The following is a 15,224-nucleotide window of genomic DNA, read 5'->3' on the forward strand; positions in this document are numbered from 1 at the left end:
CTGCCTTTACCTCCCAAGTGCAAGGATTTCAGGAGTACAATTCCAGTTACGATTTGCTTATGGGTATGGATAATAATGATGAAGGCAATGATGATGCCGTTGTTAAAATGGCATCCCTAAACAATTAGCATAGGACTTTGTGTGCCAGAGTTGTTAAATGTATTTAACTAAAATGTACTTGCTGCCAAATGAAGGGCAAGTGGACGTAGGGGGTTAAAGTAGCTCTCAATTACTGCGCCTCACCCTTGTTTCCATATAACCCCAGACAAATGAAACCTCGCTAAAACACTGGTGCACTTTGGTCTAATTTTCAGCAACATCTTAACTTTGGCTGGTGTGAAAGTTTTCAAATTATAGTTATAGATGATTATTCTAGGCATGCACAGCCAATGAGGAAGGCCAGCTTTAACCAATAGCGGTAGGAGGTATATGTGGCCGGAGAAATCTTGTAAACAATGAATGGTCCATTGTGTGAAACCAACTCATGCTAGGTAGGAGGTGACCTACTTCCCAGTTTTAGTAATGGTGCCATAGCTTGGTACCAAAGAGTTGCCAAGGAAAACCAGACTCCAGTGTGGATTAATTACTTCACTGGAACAATTCTCCTGCTACAACAAGACTCCATGTATGCATACTCCCATCTCTAGAGGACATGGTTGGGGGTGATGGTAACTAAGCAACTCTGTACAGTTAGAAATTTCAGATTGCAGGCTGTCTCCACACCTGCCCGTAACCCTCAAACTCATGATGGGAAAGCAGGAAGATAGGTTATCCTTGGATGCATAGCCAAGACTTCATGAGGCCCTGTCTCAAATGACAAAGAAATGTCAGCCTTAGTGTTCTGCTACAGTGAACTTGTTATATGTCTCAGTTGCAGCAGTGAATAAAGGTCACTGATGAAAATAATGACTAAACAAAACTTCCTGGAGCTGGGCCTGGAGGTACAGGTTTGTAATCCTAGCTAAAGGTTAGATAGCAGGACCACAAGTTTGGTGTCTGTGTGTGCTACAGGGTGATTTTTAAAGCTAGTAAGCAAAAAATATTAAGAGCTTGAAAAATGGTTTAATAGCTAAGAGTTGATACTACTCTTCTAGAGGATCCAAATTTGGTTTCCAGCACCCACATCAGGCAGCTAGCAACCCCCTATTAAACATTTTTTAAGATTAATTTTTGCAGGGCATGGTGGCAGTAATATTTTGTTTATGATCTAATAAAGCTCAGAGTACAGAGCTAACCCACTAGTTAGCCACACACCTAGTTAAGAGCTAAGTCACTAGTTAACCACACACACACACACACACACACACACACACACACACACACTAAATCACAAGTTAACCACATACCTAAGTCACTAGTTAGTCATAGTGGACAGGCAGTGGTGGCCACACCTTTAATCCCGGCACTAGAGAGACAGAGGCAGATGGATTTCTGTGAGTTCAAGAGCTCACAGGCTACATGAGAGTGAATCAGTCTAAAAGGGAAACAGAGGTCACACCTTTGATCCCAGTACTTGGACTGACACAACTTTAATTCCAACACTAGAGAGGACTATAAGGCAGGAGGAGACCAGAGCAGTCTAGGCAGTCTGAAGTTTAGTGGAGAGCAGTGCAGTCTGGAGATTCAGTCTGAGGACAGGATCGCCCCTTCCCCTGAGCATTGGTAGAGGTGAGAATTCCCTAGTGGATGGCTGTTTTGCTTCTTGGACTTCAGCATTAACCCCAATCATCTGTCTCTGAGTTTTTATTATTAAGACCAACTATTATTCGTGCTACACTGCAGCCATCCTGGAGAGGAAGCTGTGGTTAATAGTTTCTACATGCACAGCATTCGAACTTGGACCACAGGAAGCCTCTGCAATCCCTCTGAGCCTCGCCTGGGAAGACTTTGCTACACCCATGTGTAATATAACCACTTCTGACACCATATGTAACATGTAGTCTTCCCACCAGTCGCCTGGGTCCTGCCAGTGTCTCAGTCCCCAAATAACACACGAGACACTATATTAATTATGAAGCTGTTAGCTATTTTCAGGGTTTCTTATTGGCTAGCTCTGACTTAATTATTAACCCATAACTGCTAATCTGAGTATTTCCACGTGGTCTTCTCTTACTGGAGAAAGGGTCTGGACCTCTTCTCTAGAATCTTACATTGTAACTGACTGTGCCTCTGTTTCCCAGAATCCTCCTCGACTCCTAGTCCCACCTATCTGGCTTCCCTATTGGCCAACAGTGCTTTATTTACATATACACAGAAGGGCTTCCCCCATCATCCCTGGGTCTGAGGCACTGGGGTCCTTGACATGGCTGTGCTCAGGTCAACAATACATTAACTCGGGGCTTCTGCTGCTCCGTGCACATTCACTCAGGGCTCCCTCTGATTCCCCACAGTATTACAAGTGTGTACCACTGGGTCTGGCACCGCAAGAGATTTTCTGATCCTCTTCCCTGAGAGTTAAGACTCCCATTTACATGAAGGCACAAAAAAGTGTTTGATTAGGAAAATATCTGCTAAGTACCTCACAAGGAAATCAGAGAATAAGACACAGGGCCTGGCTTCAAGACGCTTCTAGTTCAGTGAGTGAGATAGGTACGTCACTTGCTATGGAAGAACAGATATTATGATAGAAGACGCTAACTAAGGAATCTCAGAGGGTGGTCTTCCAAGAAGAAGTATATTAGTCAGATCTAAAAAGGAGAAGCTCAGCCAGCTAGAGAAGGAAGAAGAGGAGGAACAAGAATGAATTATCCTTGAATTATCCAAAGAGAGGAAACGGACCGCTCAGGCGTCAGCCTAACTGGCAGAAAAGTTGTCTGTACATCAAGGAAAAAGAATACTAGAATATACTAGTATTCTGGAAAATTCTGTCTTCTTGCTACATGGAGAATGGATTGAAGGAAGTGAGGTCAGAGGTCTCTGACTTTCAAGAAATGATGAGGCCTTGAACTGGGCATGGAAATCAAGGAGAAATTAAGGAGACAAGCTCTCTTGGTCTTAGTGACTGCTCAGATGCACTGGTGAGGTCAAGTAGACTTTTGGTGGGTGGATGTGCCGGGTGCTATAGGGAGAAAGAGCCAGGCTGGAGGAGGCTCTTTTCTGTGTGATCAAGAATAAGCCATTTCACTGAAAAAATCAAGAGATTTGTTTCTAAGATAGGCTTGATGGTACAGCCCCATAATCCCAGGACTTGAAAGGCTGAGGTAAGAGAATTTCTGAGAGTTTAAGGTGCACCTGGGCTACCAAGCAAAACCCTGTCAGAAACAACAACAACAAAATCCACAGAAAATAAGAAAGGTTTTCTTACAAGATGTGATATAAGACTCATATATATGAAAGTGGTATAAACTTTCAAAGGCTGTTCATACATATAACATAGATTGCTACTCATACATAAGTGATTCTAAGAGGCACCAATCACAAATGGAGAAAACCTACTGTACAAACACTCTACATTTTCTTGTCATTGGACTGCAGGTTTCTTAAGTATAAGGGCTACGTCTTGTTGAATCTTTTCTTCTTGCCTCTAACATGTGCCTGGCACCTGCAGGTTCCCAGTAAATGTTGAGTCAGCAAACAAGGGCATACTTAATTCCATATTACATTAAATCCACCCATTTAGAGGGTATGCTTCAAAGACTGGAGAGATAGATGGCTCCCCAGTTACAATTGTGTACCACTCTTGAGGAGGGCCTGAATTCGGTTCTCAGCACTCACATCGGGTAGCTAACAACTGGCTGTAACTCTAGTTCCCGGAGGTCTGAGGCTCTCTTCTGGTCTCCACTGGTACCCCAACCGCTATCTTCTGCTCCAAATAAAATAAAATCTAGAAGGAGGGGAAGAAAGAAGAAGAGGAAGAAAGAGAAGGAGAAAAGGAAGAAGAAAGAAAAGAAAGAGAAGGAGGAGGAGGAGGAGGAGGAGGAGGAGGAGGAGGAGGAGGAGGAGGAGAAGAAGAGCACTTAAACCTGGGGATGATAGTACATACCTGTAATCCCAACATTCAGGAGGCTGAGACAGGGGAATCATTTGAACTTGTGTATCAAGTATTAGATCAGAGAGAGAGAGAGAGAGAGAGAGAGAGAGAGAGAGAGAGAGAGAGAGAGAGAGAGAGAGAGAGAGAGAGAGAGATCCATAATCAAAAACACACAGCACACCAAACCCCAAACAAAGCAAAACAAACAATCCCTCATATTCTATTCTCTGGGTAAATTTTATGTCTATCTTCATATTCCTGCAAAAGACTGAACTTGAAAATCTATTTGCATTCTCGTCATTGCATTGTAAAGGGGATGGAGGCAAGAACCAATTTTGAAACCATAGTTCTAAATAATCCCACTTCTTACCACCTGATAACTTGGAAATTATATATTTATTGGCCTTAGAGTTGTGAAAATTAAATGATGTGAAACAGAGAGCATGTTTGTGCCATAGCAGAAGAAAGCTAAAAATCACTTTGTCAGTTTGGCCCTGCTTGGATTATATTTATCCATTTTCAGGATTCCACTGGGCCTGATCACCAAAGATAATTTCCAGCTGCGTTTGCTGACTGCAACTTTTACTCTTGGAAAGAAAGAGGGGGTGAGGAGGATTATGTATGCAATTCTGCTTTAATTTCGGGTGGCCTTGGGGGTGGAGGGCTGTCTCTGTGTGAGGCTAGATTATATAGGCAGAGAGTGATGGGTGAGGACTACTTACACTCTAAGGGTTTGGTGAGTGATCTTGTGTATCCAGTGCTGAACCTTCAGTGTGGCTGCTTTTAAGTCACCCATGGTTCTTCCTCACCCACTGTTCTATAAATAAACCTAATAAACTTATTGGTTCCTCAGAACGAATTTTGGAGGTAGTCGGGACAGTTGTAGGATGTAGATGTATTTATATCTCTCCTAGGGAAAGAATTTTAGCAACACAGGCACCAGCCGCAGAGATTGGGGCTTGTAATTTCTTGAAGCAGTTGAGAGAAACCCCTGGAAGGAGTTGGGTTATTATCTGCCTACATCTGATTTGCTCACCCAAGCAGTTTCTGTTTTCTATTATCTGTACATCTTCCTGGTCATTGGTAGTTCCATAGGGACCTGTCAAAAACCGTCAAGATCCTCAGAAAGTGCCTAGATCCACTTCCGGTTCAACAGATGTAAAGCAGCACACCCGACCAGTTTTTCTCTCATTTTTAGCTCCTTTACAGTGTCTTGGCATTTTTCTGTATGAGCGCCCACTGCTAAACTCCCTGCTTTCGAAGTTTAGGAAAGGGTTTAGCTTCTGTCCTAGTGTGAACTCAAATTCGATGTCTACAGACCATCTTTATTCTCCATTGGTAAAACGGGTAGATATACCTATTTTGCAGGGCGTGGTGGTTCAATAATCCCAGGTTGAGAAAGGCGGATGGCCCAGAGTTGAAGGCCACCTAGGGCTACAGTGTGCGGGTCCTATCACAAAAGCAAAAACCCAGTCCATTTCGCAAAGTTGTTCGAAGATCATCGGGATTACAATGGTCCTCAAAGGAAACATGTCATCTGGACACCTTTGGCCTTGAGGTGGCCTGGCCCTTTAAAAGGGAGCCGCCCCAACCTTCAGCGCGCGTCTCCCCGCCCCGCCCCTCGGATTTGGGGGCGGGGAAACCTCCGAACCCGGAACTGACGGCTACGCGTAGCCGGTGCGGCCAATCGGCGTCCCGGAAGGAGCGAGTTTAGGCGCCTGAGCCAGTGAATGACAGCAGCGCCGCCCGCCGGTCGCAGCCGTGGCCCCGCCGGTGCCCCGAGCCTCCTGTCGGCGCGCCGCGCCTCCCCGCGTGCCTGTGGCCCAGCGCGGCCTCCCCGCTCTCCCCGGCCCCTGCCCCGCTGTCCCTCCGCTGCCGGCGCCATGGGCAGCGAGCAGAGCGCGGAGGCCGAGAGCCGCCCCGGCGATCTGAACGCCTCAGGTCGGTGCCTCACCTCCCGCCCGGGCGCTGCTTGCGGAGCCGGCGGGCCCACCGTGTGCCCTCACACCGAAAAGGCGTGGCCTCCCGCCCCAGCCCTGGTCCCCTAAACCGGCACGCTCGGCTTCACTCTGATCTGTAAAAGACGACCTCGTGAATGATCGCTTCCAGGACTCGGCACTGACGCCCGAGATTTGGCTCTCTCTGTGGATGGATAACACCCAGGACCTCCGCGATCAGGCTTTCTGATAAAGCGAGGTGTCCAGGTTCCTCTTCAGAAGGGGCCTGTGAGCGCTGGGCGGCCACCTTCAATGTTTGGGTGCAAATGTTACCAGAAACTGCTTTTTTCCCCTCAGGTGTCGGGTCCGTTTTTTTTTTTTTTTTTAAATAAGTTGGCCAGATGGCAGGCAGGTTCTGGTGTGTCTTCTGTTGTCCGCACTTTTTAGAGTCCCCTAAGCGTGTGAGGTAGGGATTGGAAGTGTATTGTGCTAGATCTAGACCTGTAGTGAGTGCTCAATAAAACAGCTGGAAATTGAAAACTATTTAGTCTTTTATTTTTTTTTATTTTAACTACCCACTTAGGTAACTTCTGAGACTGCACTAGGTAAGCTCAGGGGTTGCTAAGCCTTGTTAGTTAAGACCTCCGACCTAGTAAGACTCTTTAGATTGGCTCTCTGTTTGGTAACTAACATTTGCCGCTCGGAAATGTGGAAGCTACAGATGTAGGGGATGACTCATGCTAATGGGCATTCCTCTGAGACAGTGCCCTCAAGACCAGCTGTCTGGGAGCTTGCATCTACTGGCTTTGACATGTTTTGTTTCCTTGGAAGATCCAGAGTGTCATGTCTGTTTATAACACGGCAGTAATGGCCATTTCTTACTTCCGTGCCTCTATGCCCGGCCAGAAGCATAGTTTAGCGGAAGGAACATGGTGTCCTTAGGATCTGCTGCTCATCCGGGAACCAACAGCCTAGGCTTATTTCTGGGAGAATTTGCACACTTTCCTGTGCCAGGTGCTTTACACATGCTTATGTGTAGTATCTATAGTATCCCCGTTTTTACACACGTCTTTACCCGTTATATGCATAAAATATAATAGAGGTGTGCTAGAATGCTTTGAAGTCCCCTTTGGTTTCTGAGGAAAGGAGGAATCATGTAATTTGTAGCAGGGAAGATGTTTTGGTACTGTTTTTGTAAAATGTTAGATAAATTACCAAGCCAGGATAAACTACTTCTGAAAAGCAATAAAAGTAGCAGAGATACCCCACCCCTACCCCGCCCCTGTGTCCTTGTTCAGGGCAAACAAACACCAAGCATCAGGAGAGGCTAGTTTCCAGAAGGCAGAGTAGCTCTGTGGTATCTATCCTCAGAGCAGACTGATGAGCCTGAGTATACCTATTGCCTACTAGAACCTTCTAGTATAAGACACCATAAGGATTCATCCTTGTTCCAACCAGAAAAATATTTGAATGAGATTTCTTGTTCTAGGGAATCCTTGGAGGACTGAACTGTTCTCTCTCAAGGAACCTGAAGTTGACATGCCCTAGAAGTACCTCCAATTTCCTGAATGTTGCCAAATTGTTTCTGGTCTTTTTTCACTACTGCTACACTAAGGCTCCCTGGAGCCTTAAGAATAGACTCATAATTTGGGTTTGAAACCAGAGGTTTCGGGCACAGCTGGCTCTGTTCAGCACATCTGGCTGGCTCTAGTAGGTTAGAGAGACAGCCTTGCATTCTGTGTCACTAAGAGTCCTTGTACCAAGGACCCAGAGACCTTCACTGCCTTTCCTAGCTCTGTTTCTAGGACTGTTGGCCTTGGGCAAGCCCCAGACAGTTTTGTTCCTTTATTTGTAACCTATGGACATATATAAGGAGATCAGGACAATCAAAACAGGAGGCATTTAAAAAATATGCCTATGCATTGGTGTATTGAATAATAAAATGCTTGGTTATGCAAGAATTGCATACATGTTATATGTTTCTTTATGTTTGAGAGTTTTAAAAAAATGTATATATAAATAGGAAATAGAAGTCCTGGGCTGGGCCATAGCTCAGTGGTAGGACACTTGCCTACTATTCAAGAGGCTCTGGTAACAATCCCTTGTACTACAAAAAAGAAAGAAAATAGAAGTTCCCTATAATCTACCTACGTCAGTCCCCCACTATAAAATAACGACATTTTACTATGTAAAAATATCAATTTTTTTCTTCCTTTGAGACAGCGTTTCATGTAGTCTAAGCTGATCTATGCTCTCAATGCTGTACATTATTTTATCATTATGTGTATATGTGTTTTGCCTGCTTTGCTATGTAAAAATACTAATTTTTCTTCCTTTGAGACAGTGTTTCATGTAGTCTAAGCTGATCTATGCTCCCAATGCTGTACACTATTTTATCATTATGTGTATAGGTGTTTTGCCTGCATGCATGTTTATGTACCACATGTATGTAGTGTCTGAGGAGGCCATAAGAGGGCACTGGATCCACTAGAACAAGAGTTACATTTATTTATATATTTATTAATTTATTTATTTCAGACAGGGTTTCTCTATGGAGCTTTGTAGACCAGTCTGGCCTTGAACTCACAAAGATCTGCCTGCCTCTGCCTCCTGAGTGCTGGGATTAAAGGCATTCACCACCACCATCTGGCTGCAAATAATTTTGAACCAACATGTGGGTGCTGCTGGGACTTGAACCAGCATCTTCTGGAAGAGCAGCCAGTGCTCTTAACCAGTGAGCAATCCCTGGTCTTGAAGTTTTATCTTCCTGTCTGTACCTCCAATTTGGAAAAGTGAGCCACCGTGTCCAGTTTTATGACCAGCTGAATTATATCCCCTCATAGTCTTTTGTTGTTTAGTTTTATTTATGTATGTATTTATTTATATATTTTGAGACAGGGTCTTACTATGTAGCTTTGGCTGTCCTGGGATTCACTATGTAGACCAGGCTGGCTTTGAACTCACAGAGATCTGCTTGCCTTTGTCTCTGCTGGTATTAAAGGTGTCTACCACCATACCAGCATTTCCTTATAGTTTTTGTTTGTTTGTTTGTTTTTAAACCTTAATCCACTTCAACATTTCAAAGACAAAAAGTAGACATTACCACCCTTGGAAGAAGTATATCATTTTAAGTAAGGATGACTTGACGAGAAGCGTGCATGTTATGACTGGACGAGTCTCTTACGTACTGTGAGGTGCTTTCTAGTGACTGTTGCTGGGCAGTGGTAGCTCTCCAGCATGCAGTTCCTGATCCGTGCCACTTGATTTGCAGTGACTCCGTCTCCAGCTAAACATCGGGCCAAGATGGATGACATCGTGGTCGTGGCTCAAGGCTCTCAGGCCTCCAGGAATGTCAGCAATGATCCTGATGTCATCAAGCTGCAAGAGATCCCAACCTTCCAGCCTCTTCTAAAAGGTGAGAGGCATACTTTCTGCTACCTGGGCTTCCTGGGGAGGTTACTTATGGCCCTACTACTCTTCCCACGTATCTGTATGCCTTCCTCTTTTACCTCTTGTAGGTCTTTCTTTCTTTTTTTTTTTTTTCTTTTTTTGGTTTTACGAGACAGGATTTCTCTGTATTGTTTTGGAGGCTGTCGATCCTGCCTGGCCTCGAACTCACAGAGATCAGTCTGCCTCTGCCTCCCGAGTGCTGGGATTAAAGGCGTGCGCTACCACCGCCCGGCAGGTCTTTCTTTAATTGACATCTTCTCTGAGAAGTCTTTCTTGTCTGCCCTGTCTGAAATTGGAGTCTCTTTCCCTGCCTTTTTGTTTTTGTTTTCTTTCCTGTAGCACTTAATCACCTCTGACCTACTGTAAATAGAAAAAAATTTTTTGCACGTATTGTTTCTTGAGTATATGTATGTGTGTGCATGTCATGGCTTGCACATGGAGGTCAAAGGACAGCTTTTGGGGGTGTGTTATTTCTTGCCACCATGTGGGTACTGGGGATTCGGTCAGGTTATCAGGCTTGGCACCTTTACCCATTGAGCCAGCCCAGTTGGTTTCTGGTCTGTATTTTTCTGTTTCTTTCCACTATTGATATAAAATAAGGATTGAATAAATGAATGAATGAATTGGTGTTACTAAAGGTGGCCCATCCCTATTATATTTACATGAAAAGATTTTTGTTATTTGTGATCTAGATTGTGGTATGTGTTGACTAGTTCAGACTCATAGAAAAGTCCTATCACCATCAATGAACTGGTAATTAATTCTGGCAACAGTTTTGTATGAGAAAAAAATAGGCTTATAAAAGGAGAGATTACCTACCTAATCAGCAGATTTCAAGATGCTTTATTCGAAGACCATAACTTTAATGCTTTTGTATCTCTATTAAATGGAGTTTGTTTTCTTGATCTTTTGTGTGGGTGTGTGCATGTGTGTGAGTGTTGTATGTGTACATGTTTGGAAGCTGTAGGTCAATCTCCAGTTGTTCTCAGCCATTCACCTTGTGTTTTGAAACAGGGTCTCTCACTGGGACCTGGGGCTTATCAATTAGTCTAGGCCAACTGGCATCATGGATCTGGCTGTCTCCACACACCCAGAGCTGAGACTATGAGTGTGTGCTACTACTTCCAATTTTTTATGTGGTTTCTGGGGATCAAACTCAGCTTCTCATGCTTGCATGAGGAATACCTCACTTACTGAGCTGAATTTCTATTCCTGGAAATGATTTTCTATGAACTAAATGTTACTTCTGCTATATGAATTCCTCTGATTCCTTGCCTCTACCCCTCATAAAAAAACCCAAAACAAAACGTAAGCAATAATGAGCATAACTAAGGCTGTGGTTTAATCAACCTGCATCTTTCTTCATTTTTTTAAATAACAATACCACAGACGGAGAAATTTATAAAGAAAGGAGGTTAATTTACTTTATACTTCACAATGAAGACCATGGCTCTGGTATCCTTTTGGCATCTGCTGAGAGACTCTCTGCTGGGTCATGACATGAAGGAGGATGTCATTTCACAAGGCAGAGCAAGCTGCTAACTTGGTCTCCCTTTCTCTTTAAATAAAGTCATTCATGCAATCATAAGGCTCCACCTTCATGGCCATATCCTATCCTGGTTACCTTCCAGAGGCCACACCTCCAAATCCCCTTAACCTATGATTTGTGGGGAGTAAGTTTCAATATGAACTTTAGAGGTGACAAACACCTGGACAAGAGCAAGCTGGTGTAATAGACTCTAATAAAGCATCTTATATAGTTATTCATATTAAAATGTACCCTGGCTCCACATATATGTTAATGTGGAAATATTAAGCTACACAAAATAGGGATGTCCTGTGATATTTTATTGAGGGAGAAATCACTTACGTGAGAAGCCAAGAAAGCTGAGAACCAAAGGTCCACACGCTGCTCTCCAGGCCGCAACCAGAACCCAAAGAGACAGCGTCTCTTCCCCCTAGCTCTTTTATTCCCTGTTCTATGCACCTGTGAACACATGTAAATGGGCGTGGTCAGCGCTATGGGTACATAGATCTCTCCCTACAATATATACATACCATTCTTGTAATTCTTACATCATTGAATTTATCTAAGTGATTTGTGTAAGATCAGACATCTGGCAGATAGAGATCACACTTGGAATTTCTTCACTGGTGTCAAGTCCTACACCAGTTACACCACTGCATGCTGCGTCTAACAAAAAACAAATAGCACATCAGGTGATCTATATATCTTATTTTTCCCAGCAACTCATCTACTTTACAGATGAGTCCATTCATGCTTTCACTCTCCTCTGTGCTGGCTATCAGACTAGACTTTGATAAACCCTCTCTATAAAAGAACATACTATATTCTGTCACTTACTCCTCATTCATTTCCCTTATTGTGAGGAGAAGCCAACGTTAATGAAATGTCTACCTTCACATACACTTGTCCGGTCTTCAGAAACATAACGGCTGGGTATTGGTATTCTTCACTCCACTCTCCTGGGTCTGCATGGAGCCCTGCCCACAGTCAGTTTTCACACGCCTCCTTCCTGTCACCCCATCCTCTCACTCCCCAGAGTCTTCTCGTCCTGCACTGGTTGCCTGTGACTGAGTCTTGACTCTTTCACGTTAGGGAAAACCTAAAAGCAAACCAGAATTTGAGGTATACTTGATAATTTTCTGGGATTAGTTTTTTAATTATTTGCAATGATTCATATGAGAATAAACTGACCAGCAGGGAAAGTGTCTAGGAGAAGACTTGCTGCTAAGGGGAGCTGACACGAGTAAGGTCATCCATCTTGCATGCGAGTGATGAATATAATATAAGTGAGCGCCTTGCAAAGTGATGCACCTGGACTTGGTTACCCTAGAAGCTCAGCTGTGATCAGGGTTTTACCACCGTCTGACTACACTGGGAGTAGGTATAGAGGGGAGGAAAGCTGCTGAGGGGCAGTTACTCTGAGTACTTCTCTGGCTTTGGCTGAGGAGGATAGAGAGCTCACTTGATTAGAAATGGCAGTGTGTGGCTGTGCTCAGACCGCAGACCAAACAAAAGGCGGTGAGTGTTTATAGATGCTTGTGTGTCATCTGTGAACAAGAAACCCCTTGGATTGTGATGGGAAGAGAGAGGCAGACAGGAAAATTGAGTAGACTGATGATAACAAGTGTCCAGCTCCCCCAGTTCTTCCTCATGAGAGCTATTTTGTTTTCTACTTTATGGATTAAAACACTAGGATTCACCTTAAATTCCAGGCCTTACTAACATCACTGGCTGTATCAATAACCCTCCTTCAGATGGTACTGGGACAGGCCGGCCGTAGAGTAGGTCTTGTTCCTATTGTAACACAACCTGTTGTATAAATCACAGCGATCCTAGGGAGATTGTGTGTGAACTTGTTTGGATTTTAGGTGCCAAATTTGTGGCAGAGCCTCAAGCGTTGACGTTGTTCTGCTCTGTAATTTAAAGCTCCTGCCTGCTGGCTGTTGTAGGACTGTCGCCTTTATACCTCCATCTCTTTGTGCCCTTGCTTGCTTCCAGGGTGAAGCAATTTCTTAAAGTAGTTAAAAAAAAAAAGGCCACCCAGTGAAGGCTGTACCCCCCAGGTTTGATTTCAGAAAGCTTTTGTTCAAGTTAATGACAGTTTATTCTTTCAAAACAATATATTCAACCATTACAGAGTTCACTATTGTTCCATAATGTCATATGAGGTAATCTAATGCTGGTGGGTGATCTGCAGAGGCAGAGACTGGGCGAGTTTGGGGCTATTTGTATGACTGAGGTAATGCTTGCATTTTAATAAGCAAGCAGATTCTTTGGTTTTAGCTCTTTTGCATAAATATACCAGGATATGATTTATGCTTTATAATACAAATATCTGTTCTTCTTGTTTTTTTTCAAGTCAAAGAATTTCTGTTTTTTTCTTAACAACCTCTGAGTTAGCAATTTATTTTCATATGTAAAACACTAGGAAATGGCAGAAAACTAGAAAGTAGCAATGTGGTTATGACAGAACACAGAAGCAAATTGTTGATTTCATGTACGTTACTAAGAATCCAATGAGGTAAATAAGCCCTACACATTTCTTACTTAAAATTCAACCACTCATTTTTTTTAATGAAGCTGACTCTATTCTATATCATTCTATAGGAATGAAACATTCACAAGAGAAATGCAATATTGTTTTTATGTCAAAGTTACAAAAATATCCTATTCACTTTTGGTGGATGAATAGATGCGTATACACACATACAACATTGTTTGTGACTGACCTGCCATTTTTGTTCATGACCTTGGATATAACATAAGGAGTTGTCTTACAGCCTAAGAAAGGACTGTCCTTGTTACCAGCCAGGAAGGTCCAGCTTATACAACGCAGATGCTTGAGTGACACTAAGCAGCTTTGTTGGGTGCTTTGAGAGTGGGTGTTAAGAACAGAAGGCATGTGAAATGGGCTCTGATTATTAAAGAGCTTGGAGCTGGGTGAGGGGGTGCATTCCTGAAGTCCTGACGCCAGGAGGCAGAGGTAGAGAGATAGCTGTGGCAAGCCTGGGCAGAAAATACAAAGAAAAGGAAAACAAAAGCAAAGAAAAAAAAGAAAAGACCAGCTTTTTGTCTTTTCTTGGTGGAGCTAAATCACATAGAACAGCAGTGAAGGGTCTCAGACTCTTGGAACACTTGGAACACTGAGAACTAACTATATGTAGCTGGGGGAAGAATGAAGCCAGGGAAAGAATGGGAAAGAAGAAGAGGAAGTGAAGCTTCCTTCCTTCCTTCCTTCCTTCCTTCTTTTCTTTCTTTCTTTTTTTTTTTTTTTTGAGACAGGGTTTCTCTGTGTAACAGTCCTGGCTGTCTTGGAACTCACTCTGTAGACCAGGCTGGCCTTGAACTCACTGAGATCCACCTCCCCAAGTGCTGAGATTAAAGACAGGCGCCACCACCTGGCTGTGATTTCTTATGATCGGTTTCTGAACCATGTACTATTCCTCTTCCCAGTCACTCCCCTGTCATTCAGAATCAGAATTCATCAGACAGTGGTTTCTACCAGCTTCCAGACATCACTGAGTTGGAGAATGGTGTACCAAAAGATAAGCTGAGAGAGTGGATCTTTTTCTTTTTTATTTACTCTTGTGTCTTTCACATTATGCATCCCAAACCCACCAGAGAATTGATCTTAACCAGAGCCACAGTCTTCCCTGAATTAAAGTATTCTCCAAGCACAAATTGATCTTAAATACAGTTTCTCTCAAACGCCATGTTGGAAAAGTTGGTAGCTTACTCCTGATTACCTTGCAGACTTATGTGTTTAGTAGCTGTTGGGTTAAGCTTTTCAACATGAATTATTCACTGTGTATGTATATTTAGAGGTTAGAGAGCCATGTTGGTGTCATTCCTCTGGTACTACCCACTTTTTAAAAATGTTTTTATTCGTGTGTGTGTGTGTGTGTGTGTGTGTGTGTGTGTGTGTGTGTGTGGTCATACTGTCATATGTATTGGTGCTCTCAGAGGCTACAAGTGGACATTGGATACATGGGAACTGGAGTTATAGGAATTTGTGAGCTGCTCAGTGTGGATGCTGGGGACTGAACCTGGGACCTCTGGAAGAGCAGCAGACACTCAACTGCTGAGCCCTCTCTTTAGCCCCTGTCCCCCTTCTTTTGAGACCCTAACCCTCTCCATTTAATATGATGTTGGCTATAGGCTTGCTATAAATTGCCTTTGTTATGTTTAGGTATGTTCTTTGTATCCCTGATCTCTCCAAGATTTTCATGAAGGGGTATTAGGTTTTGTCAACTGGAAGTTTCTTATAGGTTAAATATTATACATTTTATGGTTTTAGTTGCTGTGTCCTTTGAAGTATGCTAGACTTTGCTCTGTCATA

General features: G+C 43.3%; 1 protein-coding gene across 3 annotated transcripts in view; it reads left to right on the plus strand.

Moving 5' to 3' along the window:
• Nucleotides 1-5,651: 5,651 nt before the first annotated feature.
• Borcs5 (BLOC-1 related complex subunit 5) overlaps nt 5,652-15,224 on the plus strand; it is a 65,743-nt gene continuing 56,170 nt past the window's right edge. Inside the window, exons 1-2 of one of the 3 annotated variants that reach the window (XM_040743423.1) lie at nt 5,652-5,911; nt 9,179-9,322. In XM_040743423.1, the coding sequence (XP_040599357.1) occupies nt 5,701-5,911; nt 9,179-9,322 (355 nt within the window). In that variant the 5' untranslated portion in view covers nt 5,652-5,700. The other 2 variants (XM_040743424.1, XM_040743425.1) reach the window with 2 other exon arrangements.

The sequence above is a fragment of the Mesocricetus auratus genome, unplaced genomic scaffold (genome assembly GCF_017639785.1).
Source record: "Mesocricetus auratus isolate SY011 unplaced genomic scaffold, BCM_Maur_2.0 Super-Scaffold_100001, whole genome shotgun sequence".
Lineage (NCBI taxonomy): Eukaryota > Metazoa > Chordata > Mammalia > Rodentia > Cricetidae > Mesocricetus > Mesocricetus auratus.